At 37.6% G+C, this 16,571-nt stretch overlaps 1 protein-coding gene across 1 annotated transcript in view; it reads right to left on the minus strand.

The window, feature by feature from the left end:
• The window catches only part of BNC2 (basonuclin 2), a 236,289-nt gene that overhangs the window by 24,708 nt on the left and 195,010 nt on the right, over positions 1–16,571 (minus strand). Inside the window, exon 4 of the mRNA XM_010001929.1 lies at positions 1–296. Within this exon, the coding sequence (XP_010000231.1) occupies positions 1–296 (296 nt within the window). The remainder of the gene's footprint in view (positions 297–16,571) is intronic.

The raw sequence follows: 16,571 nt of genomic DNA on the forward strand, positions 1-16,571 counted from the left end.
AGGAATGCAAGGCTATTTGGGATGTTTTCAAAATGATGAATGCTGGAAGGGTTGCTGTTCTCCAGGTGAGCAAGGAGACTTGGGCTCCTGGTGCGATTATTGCTTTCAATAAAAGTCCTTATATCTGAATCTGTCTTTGAAGATGGCACAGCTACAGCCTGCCCTTCTTTTTCTTGAATTGCCATCAGCTCCACAATGGATTTAGTTTCTCCAAATCTCAGGAATTGCTGAAGGGTAATGATTTCTTCTTCCCTGGACATGATGGCCCAGCGGTCCAGCACCTTGCCTGCAGCATCCTAGAGGCCATATCAAAGAAACAACAAAGACAAACACAAAGAAAAAACTTATTGATTCTGCATAATTATTGAATTCAATAGAAGGTGCTCTGCTGGCTGAACATGAAACACTAAAGTAAAAAAACAACATTGAAACAGTGTTAATAGAACTCGACTGAAAAATGCTAACTTTCCAGCCATGCAAATACAATAATTAGAGTCATAGTCAGAGAAACATAGAGTTTCATAATGTTAGAGCAAACAAAATGTAGACCACAGGGATCTGTGATCTAAAATGCTTTCAATACTTCTTTTTTAACAAGTCATCTATGTACAGTACTACTGTTAAGCATACACAAGTGTACAACATGAACTGTTGCTATGCCCTATATTGTAAAATATAGAAAATTGTACCTTAATTGATACTAAATGGTAACACTACAGGGAAGACCTAAATAAATGCATTTAATAGATTTGCTTCTTAAATATTAAGAAGACATAAGACTGAAGTCAATCATGGGTCATCTCACAAAAAATTCTGATGCAAGGCAAAATGTTTTTAAAATGGAACATGATATTTGCATCTTACTCCTTTCCCCGCCCACCCCCCACCCCCTTTTTTTTTTTTTTTTTCTCTTCACCATGACAGCAATACTGAAAAACGTATTCATTATAAACTTGCATAAGACAGTAGATACTGGGACATTTGTTTTAAGCATACCTGGACTGCCACTGGCAATTGATTGTAAGCTTGCAATCATGGTACTGTTTAGACTTAAGAGATTACTTTTTTGCAGCCTTGTTATAAATGGCAGCTTAAAATATGTAAAAAGCAAGCATCTGATGGATGTAGATAGCATAAATGTGTAAAAATGTTGTCTCTTAACATTGCCTTCTGATAGCAAGGGAAAAATCCAGAGAGAATACACATCAGTAATCACTAGACTATCTGTTGTTAAATATACATTAAAAAGCATTTCACACTTTCATTTTTGCTAGTAAGCATGGGATTTGCCTGAAGGTAGGACTTAAAAATTCTGCAGTGTAATGTCAAGCAATCCATTCCAGCATGTATTGATAAAAACATATTAAAATACTTATATAATGAATACATCGTTTTATTGGCTACTTTCCTTTTGGGCAAATGATGGACATAACATCAGCATAGTAACTATAACCAACAAGCTCTGTTGCAGGCCATCAAACCAGAATTATTCCAATGCTTCCTCATGCATTAAACAGTTTGAAAGCCTTGCACGATACTCCACGGTACTGTCTCTGATCTTTTCAATTGTTGAATCTTGGCTTTAGAACCTTATCTGATCACTTTGGAATACACACTATTGCAAAACCTGCTAGCTCTTGTTTGATTATGAAGCCTGGAAACACCTTTCTTCTTCTCCCCCGCCTCCCAGGTCTTATTTCTTTTATTATTTTCAATCTTCAGAGGATTGATTCTTCTCCAAAGTACTGGAAAATGCAATTTGCCTCAAATAGTAAAACATACACTTATTTCATTACAGCTGGTTTTATTATTTCAGTTACAGTCTGTGTCACTTCTTTGGATATGAAGTTCATGACAAAGGTCAATGCCGTGTATGTTTCAGTACCTTAGATGTGACTGTAAAACCTTTAGAAAGGCTCCACATGTGACTAATCACAATCAAACCTTACAAGACTATGAAACTCTCAACAGCAATTCATTATGGAAAATCTTACCCATCTGATCCAGATGGAAAGCCCCAGAAAGCATCTCTATGAGGAAAATGTTCTGCATCTATTTACACAGTGATGAAGGCAACATCATGATGCACATGCTGGTCCTGGTTTGTAGCATTTCTCTGGAAATAGCTCCAGATATTTAACACCTTCAAGCTCTGCATGCATCTCTAATTTCTATGCCCTCCCTGTTCTACCTGTGTGATAGAGCATTATTTTACAGGCAGTCAGTGCTACCTAGTAGAAATCATCCAGAACATTAAAAAACCCCACCCAACAACAAAGCAAAATGAAACAAAACCAAACCAAAATGAGGTGGGGGGAGAGAGAAAACAACCATCAAACACCTCCCCACCCCTCCAACAATTAAAGGACAGGTTCCTATTTCAAAGCTGTTAAGGCCATGTTTTTTTCGTATCCAACTAACTTCTTTGGCTACTCTCCTCATGACTGTGACCTAAAGCTTGTTACATCTGCTTCTCCTACAACTTCCAGCCAGCCATACTGGTTCTGCATTTGAGTCATTCTTACCTGGAACTACAAAACCAGACTCAGTGTAGAAATCGGTCTCCAGGCCTCACCTCTGACCCAACTGCACAGATTTCTAATCCCAAGATAGAAGTATTAATTCCTTCTAAATGTAACATACATTATTTGAAGATGGAAATAACATCATCTAATTTACACTGCTTACATGTATTGAATTAGAATTCCTGTCTGCAGCCAGCTGTAGGCTGCTTTGTAATGTACTACTGGTAGCGATTTGTTTTCTTTTTCCTTTAATTCGTAAATCACTTACAGGCTTATGAAACAGATGGATGCTTTACAAAAATGGATATTTAAGTAAATAAAAACTAAATACAGCCGGCATGACAATAACTGATGAGAGTAGTAGGTACAGATCCTGTAACAGACTCCCACACATAAGCAGAAGGTGGTATCACACAGACCCTCACACAGAAGCAGCACACCCAGCTCTTTGCATGCACAGAACAGGCAGACATCACCTTGATGTGGGGGCTTCCACGAGCTTTCTTGGGATTTACTCTACGGTTTAGTTCAGAGAAGCTGGTGGTTGGCTACACAAGCTACCTCTCAATGAAGCGCCACTACCCTTTGTTTCATTTTGTTTAAGGATTTGCAATGAGGAGCGCCAGACCCTCAGCAGCTGATAAGTCCCACTGAGCAGAGAAACTGGCAGTCAAGGATATGATTGTCATGGGGTTACCCTCGCTGTCATACAAACAGCAGGGAATCAGAAAGCTGCTCTTCAATGATCCTTCCCTACCTTACTAGTTATATCAAGCTACATCTTGACAATTTTCAGCAAGAAGTTGTTTGGCTTTTTTTCCCCTAGCAAAAGTATGGAAAAATTGTGCAAATGCCTGTATTTTGTAGAGAACACACTACTTATGGATACTGTGTAGCATATGCTTCAGTATTTACATAGTGATAGCTTTCCATAAATTATTGTAAGTATGTGTTATACAAAATTAGATAAAGAATGAATAGGAATGTCATTTTTTGATAAAGCTCAAAATTAACAAAAAATCTAACCATTATCCCCTTTGAATTAAGCTATAGCTAGCTAGGGATCTCTCTGTATATGGTAATACTTGATTAGACGTTCAAGTCCTTTCTTACATGTAATCGATTTCTTGTTTCTTACAATCTCTCATGTTAAATTTTCTCCCCAAAGCCATTAAATCATATCCACATTTAAATATTTCATGACAAAAGGTTCCAATTTATATTACTTTTTTCAGCTCACAACTCATTAAGCCAAGCCTCCTGTGACAATGTGTACAAGGAAGTCAGTGAGTATAGAGATACCACATCACACTTGCTGCTCTAAGACAGGCAGAATACAAGTAAGCCCAAACCATACAGCATGTAGTGAAGCTCTTTCTTCTTTGCCCATACAGCCTTGTTTTATTTTTATTTATTTTATGTTTGTGAGTAGCTCTCTCACAATTTCAGATGGATTTCAATCTCTAAATCATACTAAATTAATCTCCAAGGATACAATACATAACCTTGAGTAATTTTCTAACTTGAAATACACTCTTGAGTCTTTTGTATAGATATGGATTCCTTACACACATGCTACATTAGATCTATAAAGTAATGTCATTGTCAATCACACTGAACCTGCCTCGTCATTTTTGCTGACTGTATGTTAGGAAGAGCTGTGTCAGGATATGTTAGGGTACATCTTATCTAAAACTTCTGGGTCAGATAGAACAAGTGATTGGTGTCAAGATTATTATCATGGATATTACAAATGGGCTACAACAGAAGATGGATATGAAGATCACTCTAATTTTTGGGATCTTAACTGGGGAGGATGTGAAGATGAATCTTCATTTCCTGGGGGCCTTTAGCATTTAAAAACTCCAAACTTTCAACTCAGCTTTCAAACCTCCCAATTTAAAAACTGCTTCTTTGGAAAATAAGGATAATTTACACAAATATGAACTATAAACATACATTGTAATCCTTGAACTTTTGTTATTAAATTGGTTGTTTTAAACACTCATTTTGTGTGAGAAGCTTCACTGACAGCTCTGCTCGCATTACCTGCAGGTAATTTTATATTTGTATGCTCACACGGACACATGTATGTACACACACATACAGACCACAGACCTATTGCAGTTGTATTTTTATCTTACTAGTTGTAACTCCTTGGCATAGATAAAATGTATATATACACTTGGCTAAATAAATATAGTGAGAGGTTATTAAAATAAGAGTTGAGATTACTGAAAAAATAAAAAAAAAAAAAAAAGGTGAAATTGTTTCTTAAATAAATCTTATATTCTGAGAAGCATTCAGGGATTATCTTAGGGTGTTGTGGTAACTTCTGAGAACTGCTCAGAGAAAAATACATTGCTAGCCTTCATATTTCAGCAAGTTTCCATATGTACCATAAAATGCCACTTTTGATGCATATCAATTAACTATCCATGTTAAAAATATTACATAGATATATGTCTGATTAAATAATTAAGCCTAGTGTTTATCACAAATCTTTCTTCTACTAGGCCTTTGAAAGAGCTATATATTTTCTAGCTGATCTCTAAGAAACATTTTGAGTGCAGCTGTAGCAGTTGAAAAGCAGACTGAAAGATTCATTTGATCATACTGTAATTGCAGAGGATGTTTTTAATTAGGGTGCAGACAGGAAAAAAAAAACCAACATTTGTTTCTAATACAGAAAAGCCTCCATGATTTAGGGCTTGTTGCTTTTGTTTGGCTCAATTTCCAAGGAGCATCTATTTGCTTCCCAATTAAATTTCAAGTTGTTACACTATGGGTAGTCCTACTCCTCCTGGGTAAAAGCTACCAAAAGTGTGCAGCAGCACATCAATTCACATAAGCAGAGAGAGGGGCAATTTGCTCCCCTCTTACTCATTTTGGCTAGCTCCCACTTCCCATAGAAGTAAGACCTGTATCTATGAGAAATGTACACTCACGCATACAATCACTCATTTTCCTGAGAGGTGTTGTTACCGTGCTGAACCTAACTCACCTTTGTTTCTGTCAACATGAAGAAAAGGTATGTATACTTTCTTACCATGATTATACATGTGCAACTGATACAAGATTTAACACTCTCAAGCTGCAAAGAGCCATGATTAATTTTTTTCCCCTCATCTGCCACTTTTCATCCACCTACCACCACCTCTCTTCACCACCTGAAACCATATGAACAAACCCATGTTTAAGTGTCAGCAGTCCTTTCCTTGAGTTATACTCCCGCAGCAGGAACAAACACAGTGCAGCACCACTGAGTTCTCAGTCAATAATGGAAATCTTTTATCTTTTGGTTTCACTGAAGCCTCCACTCCTCTAGAAAAATCAAAAGCAATACATCTTTTTCCCCTCTGACACTACCTTTCTTTGACCAGTTGGACTTGTTTTCTTTGCCCCAAAGACACAGGGTATGCATGGGGAAACCAGCTTGTTACAGCAAGGAAGAGAAGGCAACTGTCTTTCTCCAGAGTATCATCAAGAATGACAGTGGCAGAATGTATTAAAATCAAGAGTCACATGAAGGAGATTGTATTTAGCTAGTTATATGCAACTTATATTTACTTCTACTGCAAGGTTTGTGACAGTACTTGCTCTGGTTGCTTCTTAGGCACAAGGTCTTCTCATGCATTCAGCAGTAAAAAGCTTTGTGTTTAGACCAAAATGACCCCCAAAGATTTATGCAAAATTTACTAACTGATATTGTAGACACTGGGTCAAATCTGGCTACACTTTAGATCCAGAGCAATGGCACTTTAAACCCAGAGTACTTCCACGGATCATGCTGGAAAGTAATTTTGACATAACAGCCCTGAAATTGGATATGGAGCCAAATCTGTTTGACTTTATATTGGGAGTATACCACCATGGTGGAGCACAGCGCCTGTGTAACGATGCACAGGAGCACTGCTCAGCAGTTTCTGAGTCGTAAGGAGGTGGAATGCAATAACCGCAGCTGAAACGTAGCCAGGACACCGCTGTTAACCACCCACGCTCTTACTAAATGGCCTACGGGGTCTTTACTGACCAAAAATATGCCGGTCCTCTGTTTTACATCTCATCCCAAAGACATATGCCAGCAGTACAGACCCCTGCACAAGCAACCTGCTGGTTCTGGACTAATTTGCAGGGAGCAATATGAAAAAACTGGATCCCAAACACATCATTCCTTTCAGGGAATGAACTTCTCCACAGAGCACCCCTAATTGTAGAATGCCTTTTCATTTTTCAGTTTCACCAGCCTTAAAATACATTTGAAAGCACTGCCCTGAAATATCATGAAACTCTGTCAAATGCCAACTACACAGTATCTCTGCAAACTGGGCAAAAGAGAGAGTCTCTTACTAAAAAGAAGCATGAAATGTGTGTTCACCTCTGCAACTCCAGTACAATTATTAGGATGCAAAGACACTAGTTTTAAATGCTTCTTCTGATTTTAAAAACTTATTGTTTGACTTTTGATAAAATATTCACTTTGTTATGGAATGCTCTTGATTATGGACCAGATGAGAATGTGTAATTTACAGCCATTTTTTTTTTCCCTGAATAGCACCACATACATTTTTCTTTTTAAAACTATGACTGATCATTGTGAGACTACAACATATTTAATCACAGCAGCTCAAGCTTCATTTAATCACAGCAGCTACATTAAGCATCTTTATAATTAGGTGCATGACAAGTTTTTTTTCTCAGTAAACCTGTGTCTGCATTTGAAGGAAAATAATCTAAGCACAGTCAGAGATTGATACTATTCTTGCATTTACTAGTTTTACAGCCATGTAACTACTCTGTTGTCAACAAAATTTGCTTTGTTTCACCACTGTTATGTTGGTGACACATATAAAACGGTAAAATCTGTCATTAATTGATATAAATTGAACTCCTGTTAGCATGGAGACACATTGATTTGGTAGCTTTAAGAAGATCCAAAGTCATCTTTCAGCAGATGACTGTAATTATCTCATTATTAGACATTTATTTTGAAATAGCACTGCCACTTGCCAAATCTTTTGCCTATTTCCCCTCAAGAACTGCACACATTTTCAAAGGCAAACATTTATTCTCTTCACCATCAGTTCTTGTTGAGACTTTCAAAAGATTTCTAAAAACTTTCCTAAATGAGGAGTTAATGTGAGGTGACCAGATGCTTTATGGTATCTGATAATGAACACATTTTAAATGCACCATAAAGGTGAGGCATTTTTTCTCACATTCATCAAATGGTAGAATATCAAGATTTAATAGAAATTGGGCATTCAAATTCCTTAAACAGCTGTTCAATGCACAACCTTGGACCCCAAGTACAGAGGAATACTTTGTTACCTTTGCTTCTCTACAACCTGTGAGAGTGGAAAATTCATTGAAATGTCTCCAAAGCAGCTTTGCCACTTACTTGTGGCAAGTAACAGAATGTTTGCCCTTAGGCAGACATGGCTCCTAGACGCAATGGTGCATGAAGGCAAAAATTTTAGGCTGTATGAGGTGCTATGGGGACTTCTCAGGGTAGCATGTAAACAGAGACACAAACATGGAAAACCGCTGAAATTATTGCAGCTATAAATTAATTTTACAACTCCATTTTGCATGTGAGTGGGTAGGAAATACCCAGCATGCATAAAACCATAGTAATGATTGATTTTATACTCATGTTCACCAGTCTTTTTCATATACATTTGCCCATTTGGTATGCCATAGAAAACATTTGCCTTGATACTATCAGTCCCTGAAATCACTTGAGGCTTTACTGTTTGGTGTCAGTGCTGCATAACTTATTGAGAAGTAAAGTTATGTTTTCTAGGTTCTGGCAGTATTTCAGTAAATTTAGTAAACTTCTTCAGCCTCTCTTCCTGAGTCTCAGTTTCACCAACACTGAAAGAATGACACACAATTTTTTATGAGGAATGTGAAACATTCCAAAAGAGCACCGTTAAGGTGCTCTATTATATTTGCAATATACAGAGCCAGAATAGACGCTCTCTTCGGCCAAGACTTTTCTCGGTGCACAGTGAGAGAATGCAAAAAAATCACGTCTGAAATCCTTTCTTCATCTAAAATGGACTGCACCAAAAGGGCAAGGCATCTAACAGTCAAGTTGAATCAGATTATCAGATGGTCCTTTTCTCACTTTAAATCAAAACTGACTAAAGCCATAATCCCAACTGGAAAATCTAACAAACAAAAACTTAGTCTTCCCAGGCTTATAAGTACAATTTCCAAAGAAGTCCGTAAGAAATGTGCTCAACCAGGGGCATTTTAAGAACTGAGAAGTTGCCCTAGGACAAAATAACTGGAGTAAAGGTTCAATAAGTTATGCCATGAACTGGATTTCATTACATGCTTGGTTTTCTGATTGAGCCCAAATTATGTCTCAATAAGAGGATTCAGCTGTACCTTGTGCTGGGTATATGAATGGCAGCAGAACTGGGAGACTGATTCCCCTTTTTAGTATTCATTAGGGAACTATGCATTATTACTTGCAATATATACATGATCTTAATGAGGCCTCTTTTTCTTTGCTTGTTTACCTAAAGAATTTACACCAAAAAAACCCAGGTGTGTCATAGGTGGCAACGTGATGCAAAGGGGAGACAGCAGGATGCATTGTGACACTGAAGAGGCAAAGGTCACTGAAATATAAAGTGCTATGGTACATGAAGTGAGCTATCTGTTTGCACATACTAGAGGCACTGAAATGCAGAAGAAAGTGGGGGAAATTATATTACAGTGTACAAAGTAATAATAACTGTGCCTGCACGTCTTAATACCCTCTTGTCCCAGCAGTCCTGACTTTCTAGGCAGCCCACTTCTCCACATTAACAGTAGTCATTTGGAGAGCAGCAAACGTGCCATTAGAAGCACTTTTACAAGTGTATATTCATCCACCAATTAGCTTAATGTGGCCGCTTTCTGCATATTTTCTATCCAGGCTTGCACAAATCTTATTAATATTTCCCCCTAGCGCTTTGACAGATTACCTTGTCATTATGCATCCTGGAGCCTTTTAAACAATATGAGTAAACTACTGTTTGTGAGGTTAATGACAATTATCCCCTAATTACTGCATAAGTCACTCAGTCCACTTTATCTCATAGGCAGGGTTCTGTTCTGCGTATCTGCCATTGTGTCACTGTAAATGAATCTTGTATAGCTATGTTTATCTGTCGTTGCCTTGTAAATTACACTGACAGAAGAATGAACAAATTACTGTGTGTCATCACTTAAATACGGCTTCTGATTTAAAAAAAAAAAAAAAAAAGTCCCAAAAGCACAACACTTGAATTTTAGCCTGATCACAATTAGTAAACACATATTGAATGTTTTTTTGGAGATATATTTAGAAGTGGATGGGACACAGTGTGGTGGAAGGCTCTGAAGTGGTAAAGCCTAAGGGTGGTAAAAGAGAAGAAAGCTACAGTAGTAGTAATTCCGTTTTCACCGCTTGAGAACTCTTCTGCTAATTTGACAGTTGATAGATGAACCGGTGATATTTTCCAAACAACCTCATATTGAGGGCTGTGCCGAATTCCATAATTTCTATCGTTTCTGACCACAGCCAAATAAGTTGGTTTTGTTGGGTTTTTTTAGCTGAGAAATCCAAACACAAGTTGGAACAGAAGTACCATCCATAAAACCACAGGCGATGCTAATTTAATGGATGCATTTCACAACATATCAAAGAAGATTAATAATTTGGATTGTGTCTGACCTGACCAGTCCTAGTGACTCCATAAGGACTGCTCAGTAGACCAAAGTCGAATCTGGCAGGCAGCACCTACATCAATGTATTGATTAAAAAAATAAATAAAGAATTAAATTAGCACATTGCCTACTGTTTTCCACAGTGCATGCACTTTGAGTCACCTCCTTGGTGTAATTAGAGTTCAACAGCGGTAGAAAAAATTCTGAATTCAATTGACCCTCTATGAATTGAGGTAGCTCTACCTCAGGGAGAGGAAAGCAGAATTGGCAAATACCAGCTGCCTGGTATATTCAATTTTCTATTCAGTGGTGTATTTCAATTTCAAGTCACATTTAAGAGTACTCTGCTGGTAGGACATCACTGGGACCAGGTATGTTCAGCTGTGAGAAAGAAAATTGACTTGTTAATGACCTTGATTCCATCTTACACCAAAGACAGCTCAATGATTTCAACAAGAAGCAGATACACAGTGCTCAGAGACAAAATAAGTCTCCAGTTAAGAATGTTTAAAAACCAGCTGCTTTTAAAATAATGCTTCTTCCTATACTGGTTTTGGAGAGATAAGTGACTGATAGTCCTAGGAGCCACAGTCCTTTGCAAAGAGTACAACGGAAACAGCGCATTTCCACTGCATCCTAGGCAGGTCCCCTCTTGAGTCAAAGAAGACCTTTTAGCGCTGGTTTTGTATTCCTGGCAATCACATTAATTACAAAGAATTAGTAACCAGTTCTTCTGACTCAGGCTACAAATTTCATTTCCTCAAGCTCAGTGCAGTCACAGCATGTGAACATTCTTTCACTACTGGCTTGAGCAGAAACGGAATCCTGTCACTCCTCCTCAGACCTGACATTTAACTCTTAGAACAAGGATATTTCCCTGCTTGCCAGGCAAATGGATGATTCGCAGAGTGAGATGCTCTTTTAGCTGCTTAGATGAAACTGCCTGCTGTGGCAGCTTGCAGGAAAACCAATGCATAACAATGGGAACATCAACCCTGCATCTAGCAATGAGGTTATACAGAAACACATTTTATCAGCTTTGGGGACACACTTTACACGCATATCTGTGATACATTCAACATTATATATGCATTTATAAGATAATGTTACATATTTGCATATTTAAAATATACTTGATTTTGCCTTATACTTTACGTGTCTCCTTTACACAGCAAAGATTCCAATTTTATACATACCTAAAATATGTTCAGCACCAGTTTCTAACCAGTGCAGTGAAAAAAAAAAAAAAAAAAAAAGTCAGGAGGACAAAATGCAAACTGGAAGAGAATTGTGATTCCTGAAGGGTAGCAGAATCAGACTACTTAAGCTGCTGTACAAGAAAAAAAAAAAGCCAGAACTCTCCAACACCTGGTGATTATTTACTGCAATTCAGCAGATTATAACAACATTGAAAAATCTTTTTATCATAGTAAAGTGTACATTTATTTTTAGTACGATAGTGTCATATCCAGTAAGAACAGACAGTCAGAGATATAACAAAATTACTCTTATTGCTGAAAATAACCATGGTTTGAATGGAACATGGATGAGGGTGGTACCTCTGACCATGCTCTCAGTATAGGTTGGAAGAAAAAGGTGTAGTGAAATGGTAAGAAAATGTAATAGCTGTCACTGCTGGCTATAACTGAAAAGACTGATCGATTTTGAGTAAGCACTACCTCGAGGGTTTTGGTCCCACTAGGATTGATCTTTGTGTCTGTCCTCTGTTCAGTCAATGCAACTTTCAGCAGGGTATCCACTGCAGAAATAAATGGAAGTGCTACAGTAACCCTCCATCCTCCCTCTTCAGTATGTTATTTTCTCTCCATGCTGAAAGGAAAGTAAAACCAATGCAGCTGATGGCAAAATGCTAGGCACCAGCTTAAAATGTTTAAGGACACAGGATACTGTCACATACAATATTACTTGAAAAAAATTCTGAATTACTAACATTTCTCTTTGAATTTGGAGGCTCTTTAGCCTCTGACCTTTGCTAATAGCAACTGAACCTCTGCAAGGCAGAGACAAGTTTTATACACTTGAAATAGGTAAGTAGGCAGTACCATCAAATTAAGGTAAGGATTAATACCTGTTTTGTGTGAAAGGCAAGTGTGGGGCCATGTTGTGAGCTGATGCCAGGGGGGCTAATACAACATTAATCTTAAGGGCAGGAAAACAATCCTGTCTGTGTCTGGGGAAAACTCTGAAACTAGTTTAACTGAACAATTTTTATTAAAAACCTTGGCAAAATAACAGAATGAAATTAGGTGACAGCTAAGAAAGCAGATAGGAGAAACTTTGTTACTCGTGCCAGTTAGGATCTTTAAAAAAATAACATGTACTATGCAGTTTTTTGCCTTTTGCACATTTTGGGTTTCATCAGCTTTCTTAAAACAATCTCTAGAGATATAAAGCAACTTGCAGAGAACTCTAGTAATTAAGGAACATTATTTACATAGGTATTATTCAGCTTTGCCTGAGATCTTTTACACTTAATGAAAGGCTGTACCTTTGATCTAAAACTGATTCAAAAAGCTAAGTGATACATCGTATGGACATAGATCAGCAGGTGGTAAAGTTTGAGGTAAGCAAGAAAACACTATAAAATTTAAAGCGTACATGGTGTTAACAAGACAGCTTAGTCACAACAATACTCATGAAAGGAAATTCTAATGAAGGATGTGAAGATTTAGAATTATACTATAACCATTATTTTTGTATATCAGTTATTCATAATTTCCAGAGAATTTCACCAACTGTGGAGTTTTACCTACCATTTTCAGCTCTGAAGAACAATACAGGAAGAACAGAAACACATTTTTCATGAGCAATTCATGCTGAGAAGCACAGTGGAAGATACTATATATATCCACAGTATGGACCATATAGAAGAATAAGCCAGAGAATGCTATATGTTGGAGATTGGCAAGTGGCATTCACTGACCTAACCCTTACTTAGGCAAAACTCTGTTTTTTCAAGTTCAATGGAAATTCCGCTTGAGTAAATTCTTCAAAATTGAGCAATGCTGAGGCCTGTGCCACCCCTCTCATTCTTCCAGTCAAATGGCCTGGTATAAAATGATGGAAATGAACATATATGTGACCTTGGTTCGTGTGCAAGAAGTATTATTTTTTGTCAGTTTACAACTCCAGAGTTACTGTTTGAACTACCGGTGCAAATGACCCAACTACTTAGCAATTCAAACTGAGCAATTAAACCATACCTATTCTTAGGGTTTAAAGAAGGACCTAAAAAATCCAACAGAAATCTCCTAAACTACAGACATTTTCCACTTGGAAAGAAACCCAATCTTTCCACATTTTTAGTGCCTTTTCATATTGTACTTTCAGAGACAGAGGTGGAGGTCGGCAACCCCAAGGAAACTGAAGCTTTAATTCTAGACTTGCCAACCTCTTGTGTATTCTGGACAAATCATGGTCCTTCCATGTCTCAGAACCTTGTTTTTAAAATGGACATAGACAACATTTAACCTTACTTCATGATGATGTTGTAATGAAAAACATGCCACAGACTTTGGAAGGCTGAAGTCAGTAGACTATATATACACATATATGTAACCTCAAATAAACAGTTCATTGTGAACCTGATCTGTCGTTATGAATATTTACACAATTCTGTCCTACAGTAAGTTTTTAAATGAACTGAGCAACAGAATAATTTAAAAGAAAAGACAGACATAGAAAGACCCTATCTTGAGAGTTGCAGTAACATTCTCATTTCCTTTTTCGGTGGAGAACAGTGGGACATGGTTGGCAAGATTCACTTTTACAATATTCGGACACATAAGTTATGATCAGTCAATAAACAACTTTTCTAGTTCATTCTCTTAGAGAAGGACCTTTGTTACACTGCTTTATGACTGTTTCATTCATGCTTAATATGTTGAGAGCTTCCCAAGTGAAATAATTATCAAATAAAAAATACCAATCCCAGTCCCCCAAATGGACACCAATAAACTGTCATGAGATTACTTGTAGCACAGCAAACTCTGAAGGAAATAAGAATGCTCATACTTAAAAGTTTCTTCTGAAAACTTTACAAGCTGCCCTCTTACCCCAGGGGATGGACCACTTAATACAGAAGAGAATCCCCTCAATACAAATATTTGTTGCAAAGCAAATAAAATTGGTTATTTTCATAAAAAGAGAGCAGCAAGAATAGCTTGGCAAAATGCAAAATCTTTTTGCTAAAAGTAACTTTTAATGTATTTGGCACGTCTCCAGCTCTTAGAAATGGCATCCAAAGTTGGTCCAAGTCTGGCTGATATAGCAGGCTTAGAGCTGCCTGTCAGCATTCACTTTTTAATAATAAAAAATCAATATATGTAGGATTACAAGCCTCTTGGTTTTGATTTTGTATATCAAAACGAAAAAGTTACTAGGTTATGGTTGTGTATGAAACTCCTCAGGCCACAGCTATGAGGATGCAAATATTTTATACCCTACTTATTTATTGCACTCTACTAGGAGGCTGAAATAAATTCTTAAAATAAAATGAATGATCTTTTCTTACCTAGGTACATATATCTTACGTGGAAAAGGAATAATGAAATTTGCATGCTAAAACCAAGAAGTTGAACAGATTACAGTTCAGACTTCAAATTAATATAAATGTCTGTTTTAACATAAAACAAGCAATAGCCTGGATAGCAACCTGCATACAAACATCTGGCTGATATGATGCCAAATGCAATGTGTATTATACTATGGAGCAAAGATAAAGTATTGTAGTGTACAAAAGAAAGAACCAAACAAATCTCTTAGCAATCAAATACTCTCTCAGCTGTTCCTCAGTGACGGTAAGGTCTGAAATGAAACTGTTCAGTTTTGTGAAGGAAGTAAGACTCTTGGATTCATTTTTCACAGACAGACCAGCTGAGCTTGGATCAATTGTGATAATAACATAGAAAATCTTGCATAGACAGAAGGTGACTGTCGTGTTTTAACCCCAGGCAGTACCTAAGCTCCATGCAGCCTCTCACACACTCTCCGCAGTGGGATGAGGGAGACAACTGAATGGATAAAATTGAGAAAACTCATGAGTTACAGACAGTGTAATAGGTAAAGAAAATCTACATGTGCAAGCAAAGCAAACCAAGCAATTCTTTGGCTACCTTCTATCAGCAAGCCAAGGAAAAGCCCACTCAGCCATCCCCAGGAAAGCAGGGCTCCATCACATGAGGCAATTATTTGGGAAGGCAAATCCCATCACACCCTCCCTTCCTTTTTCTTCCCCCAGCTTTATATGCTGAGCATGATGTCATAGGGTCTGCAATATCCCTTTGATCAGGTGGGGTCAGCTGTCATGGCTGTGCTCCCTCCTAACTTCTTGTGCACCCGTACACTAGCAAAGCATGGGAAGTTGAAAAGTCCTTAGTTTCTTAGCAACAACTAAAACCAGCAGTGTATTATCAACGTTCTTCTCATACCAAATCCCATACTAAATCCAAAACACAGTGCTGTTTTAGCTTCTACGAAGTGTATTAGCTCTATCCCAGAAAAAACCAGGACAGAAATCTTGAAAAAAGCAAACGGAAACTGAAGACTGCAAGCCAATGTCAATTTTCCCCACACAGGACAGCAAGGTCAGACCTCTAGAGAGATCTGTAAACTCACAGTAAATGGAGTTATCATTTATAAGTTATTGAAAACTTACCTGTATGTCATGCAGTCCTCCTAGCAAGAAATACACCTAACATTAGTGTTGCTATGTGATCAACTCTTGGAGTTGTTTTCTACACCTAAGTGAACCACAAATTAATTCAATGTAGTGGAGCTAAGCAGGCAAGGTTATCTACAACATGGTGGTCTCAATCCACATGAGCTTGATGGAGGGTACCCCACCTTCTAAAATCCATTAATCAAATCAAATTACCACGCAGGAGTCACCACAGGAACATCACAGCAGTGTAAGCATATTTAAACAATTATATTGTGGTACACACATAGCTGCGAGGACACAGCAAGCAGCAGCAGCAGAAGGTCAGAACTTGCCGTAACACTGGCATACACTTGCCTTTTTACTGATCCAGTGGAGTGAAAAACACTGAATTTACACTCACATAAAAAAGACACTATAGATACTACATGACTTATGAACAATTTTTGACACTATACGCAGCACAATTACATTAAAGTCAGGTTCTGTTCTTCCTAAAGTATAAGTTTAGGAGGTAAAGTAACACAGGGAGACAAAAAATACATGAGTTTTGGAAAGAAGCGATAAAAATTGTGTGAGAACTAGGAGAGAGGATAAAGCAATAGCCTACTCCCTCCGCAACCATTCACCCACCTCTTTTTCCTATTTTTCAACCAGAG

This window comes from Chaetura pelagica, unplaced genomic scaffold (genome assembly GCF_000747805.2).
Source record: "Chaetura pelagica isolate M959 unplaced genomic scaffold, ChaPel_1.0 scaffold345, whole genome shotgun sequence".
Lineage (NCBI taxonomy): Eukaryota > Metazoa > Chordata > Aves > Apodiformes > Apodidae > Chaetura > Chaetura pelagica.